General features: G+C 40.4%; 2 protein-coding genes across 4 annotated transcripts in view; one reads left to right on the top strand and one right to left on the bottom strand.

Annotated features, from left to right (window-relative positions):
- Positions 1-15441, bottom strand: part of LOC133653549 (zinc finger protein ZFP2-like) — a 390781-nt gene that overhangs the window by 365782 nt on the left and 9558 nt on the right. The window contains exons 3-4 of one of the 3 annotated variants that reach the window (XR_009826747.1): positions 6569-8743; positions 4727-5520 (exon numbers count right to left, since the gene is read on the bottom strand). The exons of 1 other annotated variant lie outside the window; for it this stretch is intronic. Coding sequence is in view for 1 of the 2 variants with exons in the window: in XM_062052955.1 (XP_061908939.1) it covers positions 6651-8743 (2093 nt within the window). In the remaining variant the exon portion in view is untranslated. Of the gene's footprint in view, positions 1-4726; positions 5521-6142; positions 8744-15441 lie in introns of those variants that run through there. One more of the 3 variants, XM_062052955.1, reaches the window with a different exon arrangement.
- On the top strand, positions 2715-3056 carry LOC133653239 (putative uncharacterized protein FLJ46204; the record flags this gene model as incomplete). Its single annotated transcript, XM_062052318.1, has 2 exons — positions 2715-2762; positions 2988-3056. Coding segments are annotated over 2 exons (117 nt in total), but the record flags the coding sequence as incomplete, so codon positions are not given.

Here is a 15441-nt window from a genome sequence, read left to right as displayed (position 1 = left end):
AGAATGTATAACCATTGAAATATGTCAGGAAAAAAGCAAAAACATTTTCATCAGTTGTATATATAGATCACCTAAGTCAAGTATAGAAACATTTGAAGAATGGATCAAGGCTACTTACATGGATAATGGTCAAAGAATAATGTTCTTATGTGGTGACTTTAATGTTGACTTATTGAACCCTAACAAGCAAAAGTCTATTGATGACTTCATTGATACAATGTACAGCATCAGTTTATATCCAAAAATCACAAAGCCAAGTAGAATCACAGCACACTGTGCCACGCTTATTGATAATATTTTTACCAATGAGTTTGACAATAACACTACAAGTGGTCTACTTTTAACCGGCGTTAGTGATCATCTGCCAGTTTTTACAATATATGATGGAAACTACAAGAAGAACATGGAAGACAAAAGGACATTTCGAAGACTGTGCACAGAGAACAGGATGACTGCTTTCAAAAGTGAGCTACAAAAGCAAGATTGGGACAATGTGTACAATGAAAAAGAGGTTGATGAAGCATATGAACATTTCTTAAACAAGTTCATAATACTTTATGACAAACATTGTCCATGGATACAACTTAGTAATAAACAGAGAAAGAATAATCAACCATGGATGACAAAAGGACTAAAAAATGCTTGTAAGAAGAAGAATACACTATATAGAGAATTTATAGCACAAAGAACTATAGAGGCAGAAATTAAGTACAAAAAGTATAAAAACAAGTTAACAGACATACTACGATCATGTAGAAAAGAATATTACAGTGAATTATTGGACAGGAACAAAAATAATATGAGAGCAACATGGGGCATCCTCAATAGCATTATTAAAAATGGCACAAAGAGGGACTACCCTCAATACTTTTTAGACGGAAATAAAAAAAAAAGACAACATAAAGGAAGTAGTTGAAAGCTTCAATAATTATTTTGTAAATATTGGACCAAAATTGGAAGAAAGGATTCCAGACCCAGTTCCAATTGAGGACTATAATGATACCATAGAGCGAAATCCCAACTCCATGTTCCTCAGAAATGTGACACAGGAGGAAATAGTTACAATCGTGAAAAAATGTAAATCTAAGACTTCAACTGATTGTAATGGAATTGATATGGAAACGATAAAAAGGGTTATAGAAGAGATCTCAGGACCATTAATGTATATTAGTAATCTATCATTTCATACAGGTACATTCCCAAACAAAATGAAAATAGCTAAAGTTGCACCAATTTATAAGACTGGAGATAAACATCAATTTACAAATTATAGACCTGTTTCTTTACTTCCACAATTTTCTAAAATCATTGAAAAACTGTTTAATAACAGATTAGAGAGTTTCATAAATAAAAATAGAATACTCGAAGAGAACCAATATGGATACAGAGCTAATGTCTTAACTTCAATGGCCTTAATTGAAATTACAGAAGAAATTACCAATGCAATAGACAGTAAAAAATGTGCAGCAGCAGTTTTTATGGATCTAACTAAAGCATTTGACACAATTAATCACAATATTTTAATCAAAAAACTAGAACGATATGCCATCAGAGGGTTAGTCTTAAACTGGATAAGAAGTTATCTAACGAGCAGGAAAAAATATGTGAAGCTAGGCGAACACATGTCTACAACGCTAAATATATCCTGTGGTGTACCTCAGGGATCAATATTAGGACCTAAATTATTCAATCTCTATATAAATGACATTTGTAAAGTTACAAAAGATTTAAAGTTAGTATTATTTGCGGATGATACAACAGCGTTTTGTTCAGGAGAGAACACACAGGAGATAATACAAATAATAACAGAAGAAATTAACAAATTAAAAAGATGGTTTGACAAAAACAAACTCTCGTTGAATCTTAGTAAAACTAACATAATGCTATTTGGTAACAGTAGAAGAGAAAGTCAAACACAAATACAAATAGACGGAATAGAAATTGAAAGAGTAAATGAAACCAAATTTCTAGGTATAATGATTGATGATAAATTGAACTGGAAATCTCACGTAAAAAATATACAACATAAAGTAGCAAGAAACACGTCAATAATGAATAAAGCAAAACATGTTCTACATTGCTAATGTGGTAAATGACTATTTTAGCTGCAAATGTCTGGTTTTTGGTGCAATATCTAAATAGGTGTATAGAGGCCCATTTCCAGCAACTATCACTCCAGTGTTCTAATGGTACAATGTGTTTGCTCATTGGCTCAGAAGGCTAATTGATGATTAGAAAACCCTTGTGCAATCATGTTCACACATCTGAAAACAGTTTAGCTCGTTACAGAAGCTACAAAACTGACCTTCCTTTGAGCAGATTGAGTTTCTGGAGCATCACATTTGTGGGGTCAATTAAACGCTCAAAATGGCCAGAAAAAGAGAACTTTCATCCGAAACTCGACAGTCTATTCTTGTTCTTAGAAATGAAGGCTGTTCCACAAAATTGTTTGGGTGACCCCAAACTTTTGAACGGTAGTGTATATAAATATTTATGCATATATATACATACATATACACACATACATATATACATACATACATATACCCATACATGCACACACATATACATACATACATATAGCCATACTTGCACACACATACACAGACATAAACATACATACACACATTTACATACCTACATCCATCCATCCACACGCACGCACGCACACACACACACACACACACACACACACACACACACACACACACACACACACACACACACACACACACACACACACACACACACACACACACACACACACACACACACACACTTATACAGTATATATTTATGCATATATATACATACATATACACACATACATATATACATACATACATATACCCATACATGCACACACATATACATACATACATATAGCCATACTTGCACACACATACACAGACATAAACATACATACACACATTTACATACCTACATCCATCCATCCACACGCACACACACACACACACACACACACACACACACACACACACACACACACACACACACACACACACACACACACACACACACACACACACACACACACACACACACACACACACACACACACACACACTTATACAGTATATATTTATGCATATATATACATACATATACACACATACATATATACATACATACATATACCCATACATGCACACACATATACATACATACATATAGCCATACTTGCACACACATACACAGACATAAACATACATACACACATTTACATACCTACATCCATCCATCCACACACACACACACACAGACACACACACATTTACCAACAAATCCATACCCAGGCCGGCGGGACAGCGATCAAGCCCTGGTACCCACTGCCCACTGAGAACCAGCCGATCACCTCCCCCCAGCCCCACAGGTCCGGCCGCACACCCCCGCCAACCAGGGACAACCCCTGACAAGCCCGCCCCAGACGAGGGCACGACACCGGGCGTGAAGGACGGCGTGGCAGGGCATAATGGCCGGCCCAGGCCTAGACCTGACAAGCCAACCAACACGACAATAAACGAGTATGAAGCCAAGTTCGCCAGCCCACAAAAAAGTGTCATATTTGATGTGAAGTTTTTGAGCCTTAAATAGGTCAATATTTCATAACATTGATTCATTATTATTCATTATTATTTTTTGACAGTTCTCGGGGATCCAAAAGGGTCCCAGTTATATAAGTGTAAAAAATAAGTAATATATCAATACACACCTGTGTATTATTTTTTACTTGCAACACTTGAATGATTAAAAGTATATTTACAAGTTTCTATATTTTTTTGAGCAAAGACAGCTTTGTGTTATTATTGTCAACATTTTAGGACTGTCAAATGATTATTATTTAAATCAGATTAATCATATTTTGAAGTTTGGATAATTCATGATTAATCACAGGTGAAAAATCCCTTGCAGGATTAAATGATTTGTAGACAAATGTAATTGTATTGTCAGAATGACATCCAGGAATGTTTTTAAACATTTTACTTGAATAAGTGTCATTTATTTGCACAAAAGGTAGTAACAGCTTTATCTAAAGTTATTTTAGGATTAATTATGGATATAATATTTAGTTTTATCTAAAGTTTTTTCAGGATGTATTATTGATATAATATTTAGTTTTATCTAAAGTTCTTTCAGGATGTAATTAGGAGTGACATTTGCCAGCGAGACCACCAGTCGGAGTCTCCTCACTCATTTTTGCACTGACGTATTATTGATCTGATGACTGACCGCAAAGCGCGTAAGGTAAAAGAGTTTGTACGCTCAAAATAAATTGCATGATTTAAGTGTCTTCATGAATAATGCCATCATATTTTGTGATTAATCACACAAATTAACTCATTCATTTTGACAGCCCTTTAGTACTATTATTTTTTAAATGTGCCGTGGGCAGTTAAAAATGTATTTACATTGTTCATTAGGGAGATGGTTTGTTATACTGAGAGCCCTGCTGGCACCAGCAACAAATTACATTTTCCAATCCCGCTCAGGTCAATGAGTTCATCATTCATTCAGTCCCTCTGGGATTTCACAATGTCTCGATTTTGTCAATTCACGGAAATCCAAACTATCCCCACAAATTGTGCGTGGTGACCTTGCTACTTCTCGCACATTTTGGCCAATCAAATTAGTCTCAGAGCGACGCTCAAGCAGCTGTCCTATCTAAATGTGTTTCTTGTGTAGACAAAGCAGGAACAACAACATGTAACAATATATCAACTCTTTATTGATCAAACGGCACAAATTTCCTCCAACATAACTTAAACCTACTTCCTGTTCTTGTCTACAGCACTAACCTTTCTGGGTAATGTACTATATAAACATTTACTTCCTAGATTACATGTATTTATTTAACATTTATTTATTCAGGTTAAAACAGTTAAGAACATATTTACATTTACAATGCTGATCTAGAAAAGAGGCAGCATTTACATGTTAGAGATGTTGAAGTGTGATGATAATCTCTCATGGTCTGTCATTTACGAAACAAAAATGAACACTATAGATCGCTAACAGTTAAAAAATGCTCTTAGCATGCAAGGGTAAATATGATGGAACATAAAAGTTAGAAGCAATTTGTCAAGCTTGTAACACACAGAACAATGACAAAACATCCTGCGTCTTCATTTGCTGCTGCTGTTCTCACCCGCACACTTGTGTGTCTTACACTGCTACTTATTAGGGAATCTTTCATCAAACACACACACACACACACACACACACACACACACACACACACACACACACACACACACACACACACACACACACACACACACACACACACACACACACACACAGACACAGACACAGACACACACACACACACACACACAGACACACACAGACACACACACACACACAGCAACTAAATGGTTTCTCTTGAGTGTGAGTCTTTTCAAAGTTAGACGGTCTATGAAACCTTTAAAGCCAACTGAGCTGATAAAAGGATTTTCACCTGCGTGCTTTCTGCTCTGCATTATCAATAATGCCTTCTAGGTCAGGGGTCGGCAACCCGCGGCTCCGGAGCCGCATGCGGCTCCTTGACCACTCTGATGCGGCTCAGCTACATACATGCCGACCCCCCCGATTTTCCCAGGAGATTTATGGATCTCAATGTCTCTCGTAGATTACTCCCAGGGAAAAAATTATCATATCTACACTCTAATTATTAAATAAAGGGCGTGCCCTAATTGCACTGCAGTAATTGTCCTCTATAGCATTTACATACAGTGTGCCAGTCCAGTCACATGTTGCATGTTGTTATTACTTGCACACACAGGAGACAGCAAAGCATACTTACTCATCAGCCACACAGCTTACACTGACGGTAGCCGTATCAAACAACTGTAACATTGTTACGTTACAAATATGCGCCACACTGTGAACCCACACCAAAAAAGAATGAAAAACACATTTCTGGAGAACATCCCACCGTAACACAACATAAACACAACACAACCATTACCCAGAATCCAATGCAGCCCTAACTCTTCCGGTCTACATTATACACCCCCGCTACTACCAAATCCCCCCACACATCAACCCCCCCCCCCTCTCCGTGCGTTGGTTGAGCGGAAGAGTTAGGGCTGCATGGGATTCTGGGTATTTGTACCGTCAGTGTAAGATGTGTGGCTGCTGAGTTAGTACGCCTTGCTGTCACTTACGTGAGCAAGCTGAAATTGCATTCTACGTGTGGTTGAGCAGGTACACTGTTAGGGCGGACTGTAGAGGGCGCCAAATGCAGTGTCATCACGCTCTGATATTCGGGAGTCTCCCGGGAAAAATGAGAGGGTTGGCAAGCACAACGCTATCAAGCGCCATTCATTCAAAACTCGCGGGCTGCACTAACATCAAATTTCCACATTGAAGTGCGTGCCGGTGAGAGTGTCGGAGACCCCTGAATAACATAGCACAAAGCATTTAAGCTTTGTATGCAGTGTTTTTCATTTTAAATTTTTTTTTGTGGCTCCCATTACTTTCTTTAATTTGTGAAACTTGCCGAAATGGCTCTTTGATTGGTAAAGGTTGCCGACCCCTGTTCTAGGTGAATGGTTTGTCTCCAGTGTACTTTAAGAGTCTTACTTTGTATAAAATCTTTACTACAGACTGGACAGGAAAATGTTTTTTTATACAGTGTGCACTCTTGTGTGCTTTTTCAGATTTGTTCGTTGTGCAAATCTTTTAAAACAGATTGAACAGGAAAAGGGTTTTTCGCCAGTGTGCATTCTTGTGTGTATTTTCAGTTCACTTTTTCCCACAAAGCCTTTACCACAGACCGAACAGGAAAAGGGTTTTTCTCCAGTGTGACTTCTTGTGTGTATTTTCAGATGACTATTTTGTGCAAATCCTTTACCACAGACTGAACAGGAAAAGGGTTTTTCACCAGTGTGCATTCTTGTGTGTATTTTCAGTTCACATTTTTCCGCAAAACCTTTACCACAGACTGAACAGGAAAAGGGGTTTTCTCCAGTGTGCATTTTTATATGTCTTTTCAGATAGCTATTGTTTGCAAAACCTTTACCACAGACTGAACAGGAAAATGGTTTTTCACCAGTGTGGATTCTTGTATGTAATTTCAGACCACTATTTAGTAAAAATCCTTTACCACAGACTGAACAGGAAAAGGGTTTTTCTCCAGTGTGCATTCTTGTATGTATTTTCAGACAATTAGTTTGTGCAAAACCTTTACCACAGACGGGACAGATAAAAGGTTTTTCTCCAGTGTGGATTCTTGTGTGTCTTTTCAGTTCACCCTTTTCAGCAAAATGTTTACCACATTCTGTGCAGGAAAAGGGTTTTTCTCCTGTGTGGATTCTTGTGTGTTTTTTCAGAACACCTTTTCCTGCAAAACCTTTACCACAGACTGAACAGGAAAATGATTTTTCTCCAGTGTGCAATCTTTTGTGCATTTTCAGGGTATTTTTTCGTGCAAAACTTTTACCACAGACTGAACAGGAAAAGGGTTTTTCTCCAGTGTGGATTATTGTATGTATCTTCAGATAACTATTTTTTAAAAAACCTTTACCACATACTGAACAGGAAAATGTTTTTTCTCCAGTGTGGATTATTGTATGTCTTTTCAGATGACTATTTTGTACAAAACTTTTACCACAGACTGAACAGGAAAAGTTTTTTTCTCCAGTGTGCATTATTGTGTGTCTTTTCAGATCACTTTTCCCCGCAAAACCTTTACCACAGACTGAGCAGGAAAAGGGTTTTTCTCCAGTGTGTCTTCTCATATGTACTTTCAGATTACCACGGTAATTAAAAGTTTTGTCACAGTGAGAACATGTAAAGCGTGTGTTGTCAGTGTGACATGTCTTATCATCTTTAGAGTCTTCATCATCAGTGTCAGGAGAGTGTGACGTTGTGTCGTCACTATCTGATAGTGGAGCTAAGATCTTGTCTGCTTGTGATCCTCCACAGTGGTCTCCATCAGCTTCTGTTGTCATGTGTTGAGTTGAGCTGCTGCTTGGAGGCTCTGCCTCTCTCTTCTCCTCACTTTCACTTTTGTGGCTCCTCCTCTTCCTCTTTAATATGCTGGTGCTGTGGCACCTCTTCCTGTTTAACTCAGAGGGCTGTGGCACCCCATCTTCCTCAATGTGAGGGGATTGTGACTCATCCTTAATTTGGGTGGGCTGTGGCTCTTCTGTTTTATAGTGAGGGGGATGTTGCTCTTCCTCTACAAATTGAGGAGGCTGTGGCTCCTCATCATCCTCTTTAATTTGGGGGGACTTCAGCGCGTCAACTTCCTCAATGTCAGGGGACTGTGACTCTTCCTCTTTAACTTGGGTTGACTGTGGCTCCTCTTCTTCTGTTTTAAAGTGAGGGAGCAGTTGCTCTTCCTCTACAAATGGAGGAAGCTGTGGCTCCTCATCTTCCTCTTTAATTTGGGGGAACTCTGGCGCTTCAACTTCCTTAATGTCAGGGGACTGTGACTCTTCCTCTTTAATTTGGGTTGACTGTGGCTCCTCTTCTTCTGTTTTAAAGTGAGAATGCTGTTGCTTCTCTTCCTCTATATATTGGGGCGTTTGTTCCTCTTCCCTTTTAATTCGGGGGGACTGTGGTGCCTTGTTTTCTTTAAACGGAGGGGAGTGTGGGTCCTTCTCCTCTTTAATATGTGGGGGATATGGCTGCTCGTCTTCAATGTGGGGTGGTTGTGGCGCCTCCGTGAAGGTCCACTCTTGCTGCTCAGGGAGATAATGTTCTCCACAGATGTCTGCAGGACACAAGTAGACAAAATCATGCTTTAAAAAAGTCCAACTTTGCTCATTTAAATCAGCATTTTTTCTAATAATGTCTCTGATAATCTCATCAGTTTCCAGATTGACATTCAAGATGTCATAACCACACTGTACACCATGGAGTAACAGAAGCATTACACGTCATGCAAAGACACAAAATTAACTCAGCAGTAAAGCCTTACATACAAGCAAGACAGCTGCTCGTACACCCAAAAGACAAAACGGTACTAGACAAAAAATGTATTATGAAATCCCGTGCAAATCCTATAAGAAATCAAATGTGGGAGAAACAGAAAGGACAGTCAAAACAAAAAAACAAACAACAGAACTTTTCATAAGAAACAAAAAGCAAATAAGGAAAACTTACAGTAAGAGGGACATACAAAACCCACAACCAGTGAAGTTGGCACATTGTGTAATTTGTAAATAAAAACAGAATACAATTATTTGCAAATCCTTTTCTACTTATATTCAATTGAATACACTGCAAAGACAATATATTTAATGTTCGAATTAAGAAACTAAATTTTGTTTTGCAAATAATCATTAACTTAGAATTTAATGGCAGCAACACATTGCAAAAAAGTTGGCACGAGGGCATTTTTACCACTGTGTTACATGGTCTTTCCTTTTAACAACACTCAGTAAATGTTTGAGAACTGAGGAGACCAATTTTTGAAGCTTTCCAGGTGGAATTATTTCCCATTCTTGCTTGATGTACAGCTTAAGTTGTTCAACAGTCTAAGGTCTCCGTTGTCGTATTTTAGGCTTCATAATGCGCCACACATTTTCAATGGGAGACAGGTCTAGACTACAGGCAGGCCAGTCTAGTACCCGCACTCTTTAACTATGAAGTCACACTGTTGGAAATCGTGGCTTGGCATTGTCTTGTTGAAATAAGCAGGGGCGTCCATGTTAACATTGCTTGGATGGCAACATATATTGCTCCAAAACCTGTATGTATGTATGTTTCAGCATTAATAGTGCCTTCACAGATGTGTAAGTTACCCATGCCTTGGGCACTAATACACCCCCACACCATCACAGATGCTGGCTTTTGAACTTTGCGCCTAGAAAAATCCGTATGGCTCTTTTCCTCTTTGTTCCAGAGGACACAACGTCCAGTTTCCAAAAACATAGGAGAAGGACAACTCTGACTACAAACCTGGGTATGTAATACCCGTAGACTTGGTGTTTACACTGCACCGTTGGGCGGATGACCTGAACAAACCAGCAAACGGCCAGGGCGGAGGAGGTCTATACATATATATAGACTCAACGACCATGTGTAAAGGAGTAAACCTTCCAAAATCAGGAGTGGAGCCCCGAAGGCGGATTGGTGCCTTGCAAACACTGTTTCGGCAGCTCCTGCAGCCAACCTGATGCCAAACGTCATGCTCAGCATTCCTTTGGATTTTATCAGCAAGGCCGAGAGGGGGATCCTGACGACTGGGCAACCCAGGATCTCCGTATGTAATGCCCAGGCTTACGCTCTGGAGAGGACACTCCAGCTTCACTTTTAACCAAGTGTGGAAACAACACGGATTCTGACGGTTACAGGTTATAAGCCCCCATCCAATTGGCGTAGGAAAGGGGCGCCACGGGTCAGTTTCGACGGTGGAAGGGATCATCGTGTCTCATCGGTCGACTACCGTCCACCTTAAGCCAGGCAGCCCCTGGTCAAAAAGGTGTCGTCCCGCCAACGTTTGCCTGCTTCAGTGGGTGCCTGGAGCTTAGTGTACTGCAAAGGCATGAAAAGCAGACGGTTAATTTTATGTACCAGACAAACAAAACAAGAAAAGAAAGAAGACTCCAGCTCTTCGATTAGCAAGCTGGAATGTGCGAACAATGTGTACAGGAATCTCTGATGACCTTCGTGAAGTGGACGACGCCAGAAAGACGGCCATCATAGATAAGGAGCTTGCCAGGCTTGATGTCAGCATAGCTGCTCTTCAAGAAACTAGGCTAGCCTCCAGTAGGTCTCTCAGAGAGGCTAACTATACATTATTTTGGAAAGGTAGAGAACCTGAGGAGCCTCGTCAGCAAGGAGTTGGTTTTGCAGTCAGAAACACACTTTTGGCATCAGTGGAACCTCCATCAGGAGGTACCGAGCGATTGCTGTCTATCCGTCTCAGCACTGCTACAGGTCCAGTGAACATTCTCAGTGTCTATGCTCCTACTCTTTCTTCAACTGAGGAGATTAAAGATAGATTCTATGAGCAACTTGATGAGCAGATCAAGGGTTTTCCTAAAGATGAGTGCTTAATCGTCCTTGGCGATTTTAATGCCAGAGTAGGCGCAGACCATGCATCATGGCCATCTTGCTTGGGACACCATGGCATCGGAAAGATGAACATAAATGGCCAGAGGCTGCTGGAGCTATGCACCTATCACAACCTCTGTATTACAAACACCTTTTTTAAGAGCAAACCATCGCACAAAGTATCATGGAAACATCCCAGGTCTCATCGATGACATCAGCTTGATCTGATAATCACTAGGCGGTCGTCACTAAATAACATTCTTATTACTAGAAGCTATCATTGTGCAGATTGCAATACGGACCATGCCCTTGTGAGCGCCAAAGTGTGCCTTCAGCCCCGTAAAATTCATCGCTCCAAAGCAAAGAGTTGTGCCTGCATTGACACATCAAAGATGTCAATTTCATGCAAGGTGGATGATTATGTATCAACCCTGGACCAAGCTCTTCAAAACCTGCCGGAGCAAAATGCTACAGCAAAATGGAACGCCATTAAAGAAGCAATTTACAATACAGCTATTTCTACTTTTGGGAAGAGGGAAAGAACTAGTCACGACTGGTTTAATGCCTATCTACCAATTATGGAACCAGCAATTGAGGCCAAACGCAAAGCATTTTTGGCATACAAGAGATGTCCAAATGCTCAGTCACTTGCAACACTCAAGAGTACTCGTTGTTCCACTCAGCGCATTGCCAGACAGTGTGCAAACAACTTTTGGCAGCAGCTCTGCGAAGATATCCAGATGAGTGCTGAATCTGGTAACATCCGTGGCATGTACAATGGTATAAAGAAAGCAGTAGGACCTGTTATAAAACGGACTACTCCAATTAAATCTCGGATAGGGGAGAAGATTACCAATCGAGAAGAACAGATGGTCAGATGGGTGGAGCACTACTCAGAACTATACAGCCGTGAAACAACTGTCTCTGATGCTGCTCTAAATTATACGAAGGAGCTACCAATCATGAATGAACTCGACGAAGTGCCTACAATGGTAGAGCTTGAAAAAGCTATTGATTCACTTCCATCTGACAAAGCACCAGGTAACGATAACATTCCACCTGAAGCTATCAAGCAAGGGAAGCCTGCCCTGCTTAAACCGCTGTACGGATTACTGTGTCTTTGCTGGGAGGAAGAAGGAGTACCTCAGGACATGCGTGATGCCACTATTGTGTAAAGGGGACCGCAGTGACTGTAATAGCTATAGAGGAATTTCTCTATTGAACATCGTTGGGAAGGTTTATGCACGCATAATCCTAAACAGGCTACAGATACTTGCAGATCGTATCTATCCTGAATCTCAATGTGGTTTCAGGGCTGGAAGATCGACGACCGATATGATATTTTCAGTCAGGCAGATTCAAGAGAAGAGTAGAGAACAGGGTCAACCTCTTTCCGTGATGTTCATAGTTCATAACTAAGGCTTTCGATCTCGTCAGCAGGAAGAGCCTGTTCAAGCTACTACAAAAGATTGGATGTCCTCCAAAACTACTCAGCATGTTGATCTCTTTCCATTCCAACATGAAGGGAACAGTCTTGTATGATGGATCCTGTTCGGACTCCTTCTCTATCAACAGTGGTGTTAAGCAGGGCTGCGTCTTAGCACAAACTCTTTTTGGAATATTCTTCTCTATACTCCTGTCCTACGCTTTTGACACATCCATTGAGGGTGTCTATCTACACACACGGTCTGACGGCAAATTGTTCAATCTGGCAAGATTACGTGCGAAAACCAAAAGGAGGTCAGTGTTAATCCGAGAGATGCTTTTTGCAGACGATGCTGCTCTTGTTACCAACACCAAAGAAGCCTTACAACGTCTAAGTGACTGTTTTGCAAATGCTTGTGAACAGTTTGGACTTATAGTTAGCCTGCAGAAAACCAATGTCAGTGTTCAAGGTGCTGCAAATCCTGCTATCAAGATGAATGGTGTCACTTTAGAAGTAGTAGATAATTTTATATACCTAGGCTCGACAATCAGCAATAAACTCTCGCTTGATGTTGAACTTGACAGGAGGCTCGGAAAGGCAAATACGATCATGGCTAAACTAGCAAAGCGAGTATGGAAAAACAACGCTCTTACTCAACATACAAAGATCTGAGTTTATCAGGCCTGCATTCTTAGCACTTTACTCTACGGAAGCGAGACCTGGACTACTTACATGAGACAAGAGCGTCGACTTAACGCTTTTCACATGCGGTGCATCAAACGTATCGTTGGTATTAGTTGGCAAGACCGTATTCCACACAGTGTCATTCTTCAGCGGGCTAATATCCATAGCATGAACTCTCTTCTTAGCCAGCGCCGTCTTCGATGACTGGGACATGTTCGGCGGATGGAGGACGGACGGCTTCCCAAGGACATTATGTATGGACAACTGGCTGCTGGTACCAGACATGTTGGTCGTCCCTCCCTCCGGTTCAAGGACGCATGCAAGAGAGATCTAAAGGCGTGTAATATTCCCTTGGACAACTGGGAGATACAGGCGGAGAACCGAAATGTCTGGCGTCAAGCGGTTAGACGGGGCATCGCAGAGGCTGATTTGAGGAGAGGCCAGCTCGCAGAGGAGAAGAGAGACAGGAGGAAACATACTGCAAATAGCATCGCACAGCAGGAGCGGGATGAAGTCTCTACACATGTTTGCACTAAGTGCAACAGGGACTGTCACTCAAGAATTGGCTTGTACAGCCATGCTAGGCGTTGTCAACAAACATGAATGTACCGTATCAACAAAACATCAAGTTAAAATGTGAAAATTATAATTAGATATGTGCATTGTATAATTACAACACTCATTAAAACTGAAAAGATATTACTAATAATTGACTAAAATAGGATGACAAAACTATTTAAATAAAAAAAACAAAAACTATTAATAATAATTAAAGTACCATTACAAAATTTAAAAAATAAAATAAATTTAAAATAAATTAAATAAAAAATTAAACATCAAATCGAAATAAGTGTCTGACACAAGAGCGTAAATTAGCATGGTCATCTGTGACTAAGCTGCCTAAGATATATATATATATATATATATATATATATATATATATATATATATATATATATATATATATATACACATATATATATATATATATATATATATATTAGAGATGCGCGGTTTGCGGACACAACCGCGGAGTCCGCGGATAATCCGCGGGTCGGGCGGATGCATGACGAAAAAATTTGATTTTAATTAGATTCGGGCGGGTGGCGGTTGAACCAATTCTCTCGAAAGTCTGCTGATTTTCACCCAATCAACAATAATAAGGACGTGCCGTGTTGATACTGCCTTTATCACCCTCTACAACATGTACAGCCAGCGTGCTAGCCCAGCCACATGTTGTACGTAGCATCTGCTTGCACACGTAAGTGACAGCAAGGCATACTTGGTCCACAGCCATACAGGTTACACTGACGGTGTCCGTATAAAACAACTTTAGCACTCTTAATATGTGCCACACTGTGAACCCACACCAAACAAGAATGACAAACACATTTCGTGAGAACATCCGCACCGTGAGACAACATAAACACAACAGAACAAATACCCAGAACACCTTGCAGTCCTAACTCTTCCTGGCTGAAATATACACCCCCGCTACCACCAAACCCCGCCCACCTCAACCGACACACGGAGGGGGGTGGGAGGGGGTTGATGTGTGGGGGCACAGTGTAGGGGGGGGCGGGGTTTGGTGGTAGCGGGGGGTGTATATTTCAGGCAGGAAGAGTTAGGACTGCAAGGTGTTCTGGGTATTTGTTCTGTTGTGTTTATGTTGTCTCACGGTGCGGATGTTCTCCCGAAATGTGTTTGTCATTCTTTTTTGGTGTGGGTTCACAGTGTGGCACATATTAAGAGTGTTAAAGTTGTTTTATACGGTCACCGTCAGTGTAACCTGTATGGCTGTGGACCAAGTATGCCTTGCTGTCACTTTCGTGTTCAAGCAGAGGCCGCACTCAACATATGACTGGGCTGTCACGCTGTCTGTACATGTTGTAGAGGGTGATAAAGGCAGTACCATCACAGCACGCCCTAATTATTGCTGTTATGGTGCGGACCCTGGTCTATTTAATATATATAACAACGGACGGGTGGCGGGCGGTTGTGATAAAATGTTAGTTCTGTTGGATGGCGGGTGGATGACGACTTTTGTGATGCGGATGAAATAATTGCCTATCCGCGCATCTCTAATATATATATATTAGGGACGGGCGATACCACACTTTTAGGATTCGATACGATACCGATACTTGTTCTTGCATTTTCATCGATACCGATACCAATAATTTCTTATTGGCACTTTTTTGTCAGTCAAAAATATTATTACTATTGTTATTATTTAAGACAAATCACAAGACAAATACAGACCATTTATACCACATTTACTATGGTCAATATATAATAAA

Source organism: Entelurus aequoreus, linkage group LG07 (assembly GCF_033978785.1).
Source record: "Entelurus aequoreus isolate RoL-2023_Sb linkage group LG07, RoL_Eaeq_v1.1, whole genome shotgun sequence".
Lineage (NCBI taxonomy): Eukaryota > Metazoa > Chordata > Actinopteri > Syngnathiformes > Syngnathidae > Entelurus > Entelurus aequoreus.
Note: the sequence above shows the minus strand (reverse complement) of the source record. Positions and strands in the feature narration are given on the sequence as shown.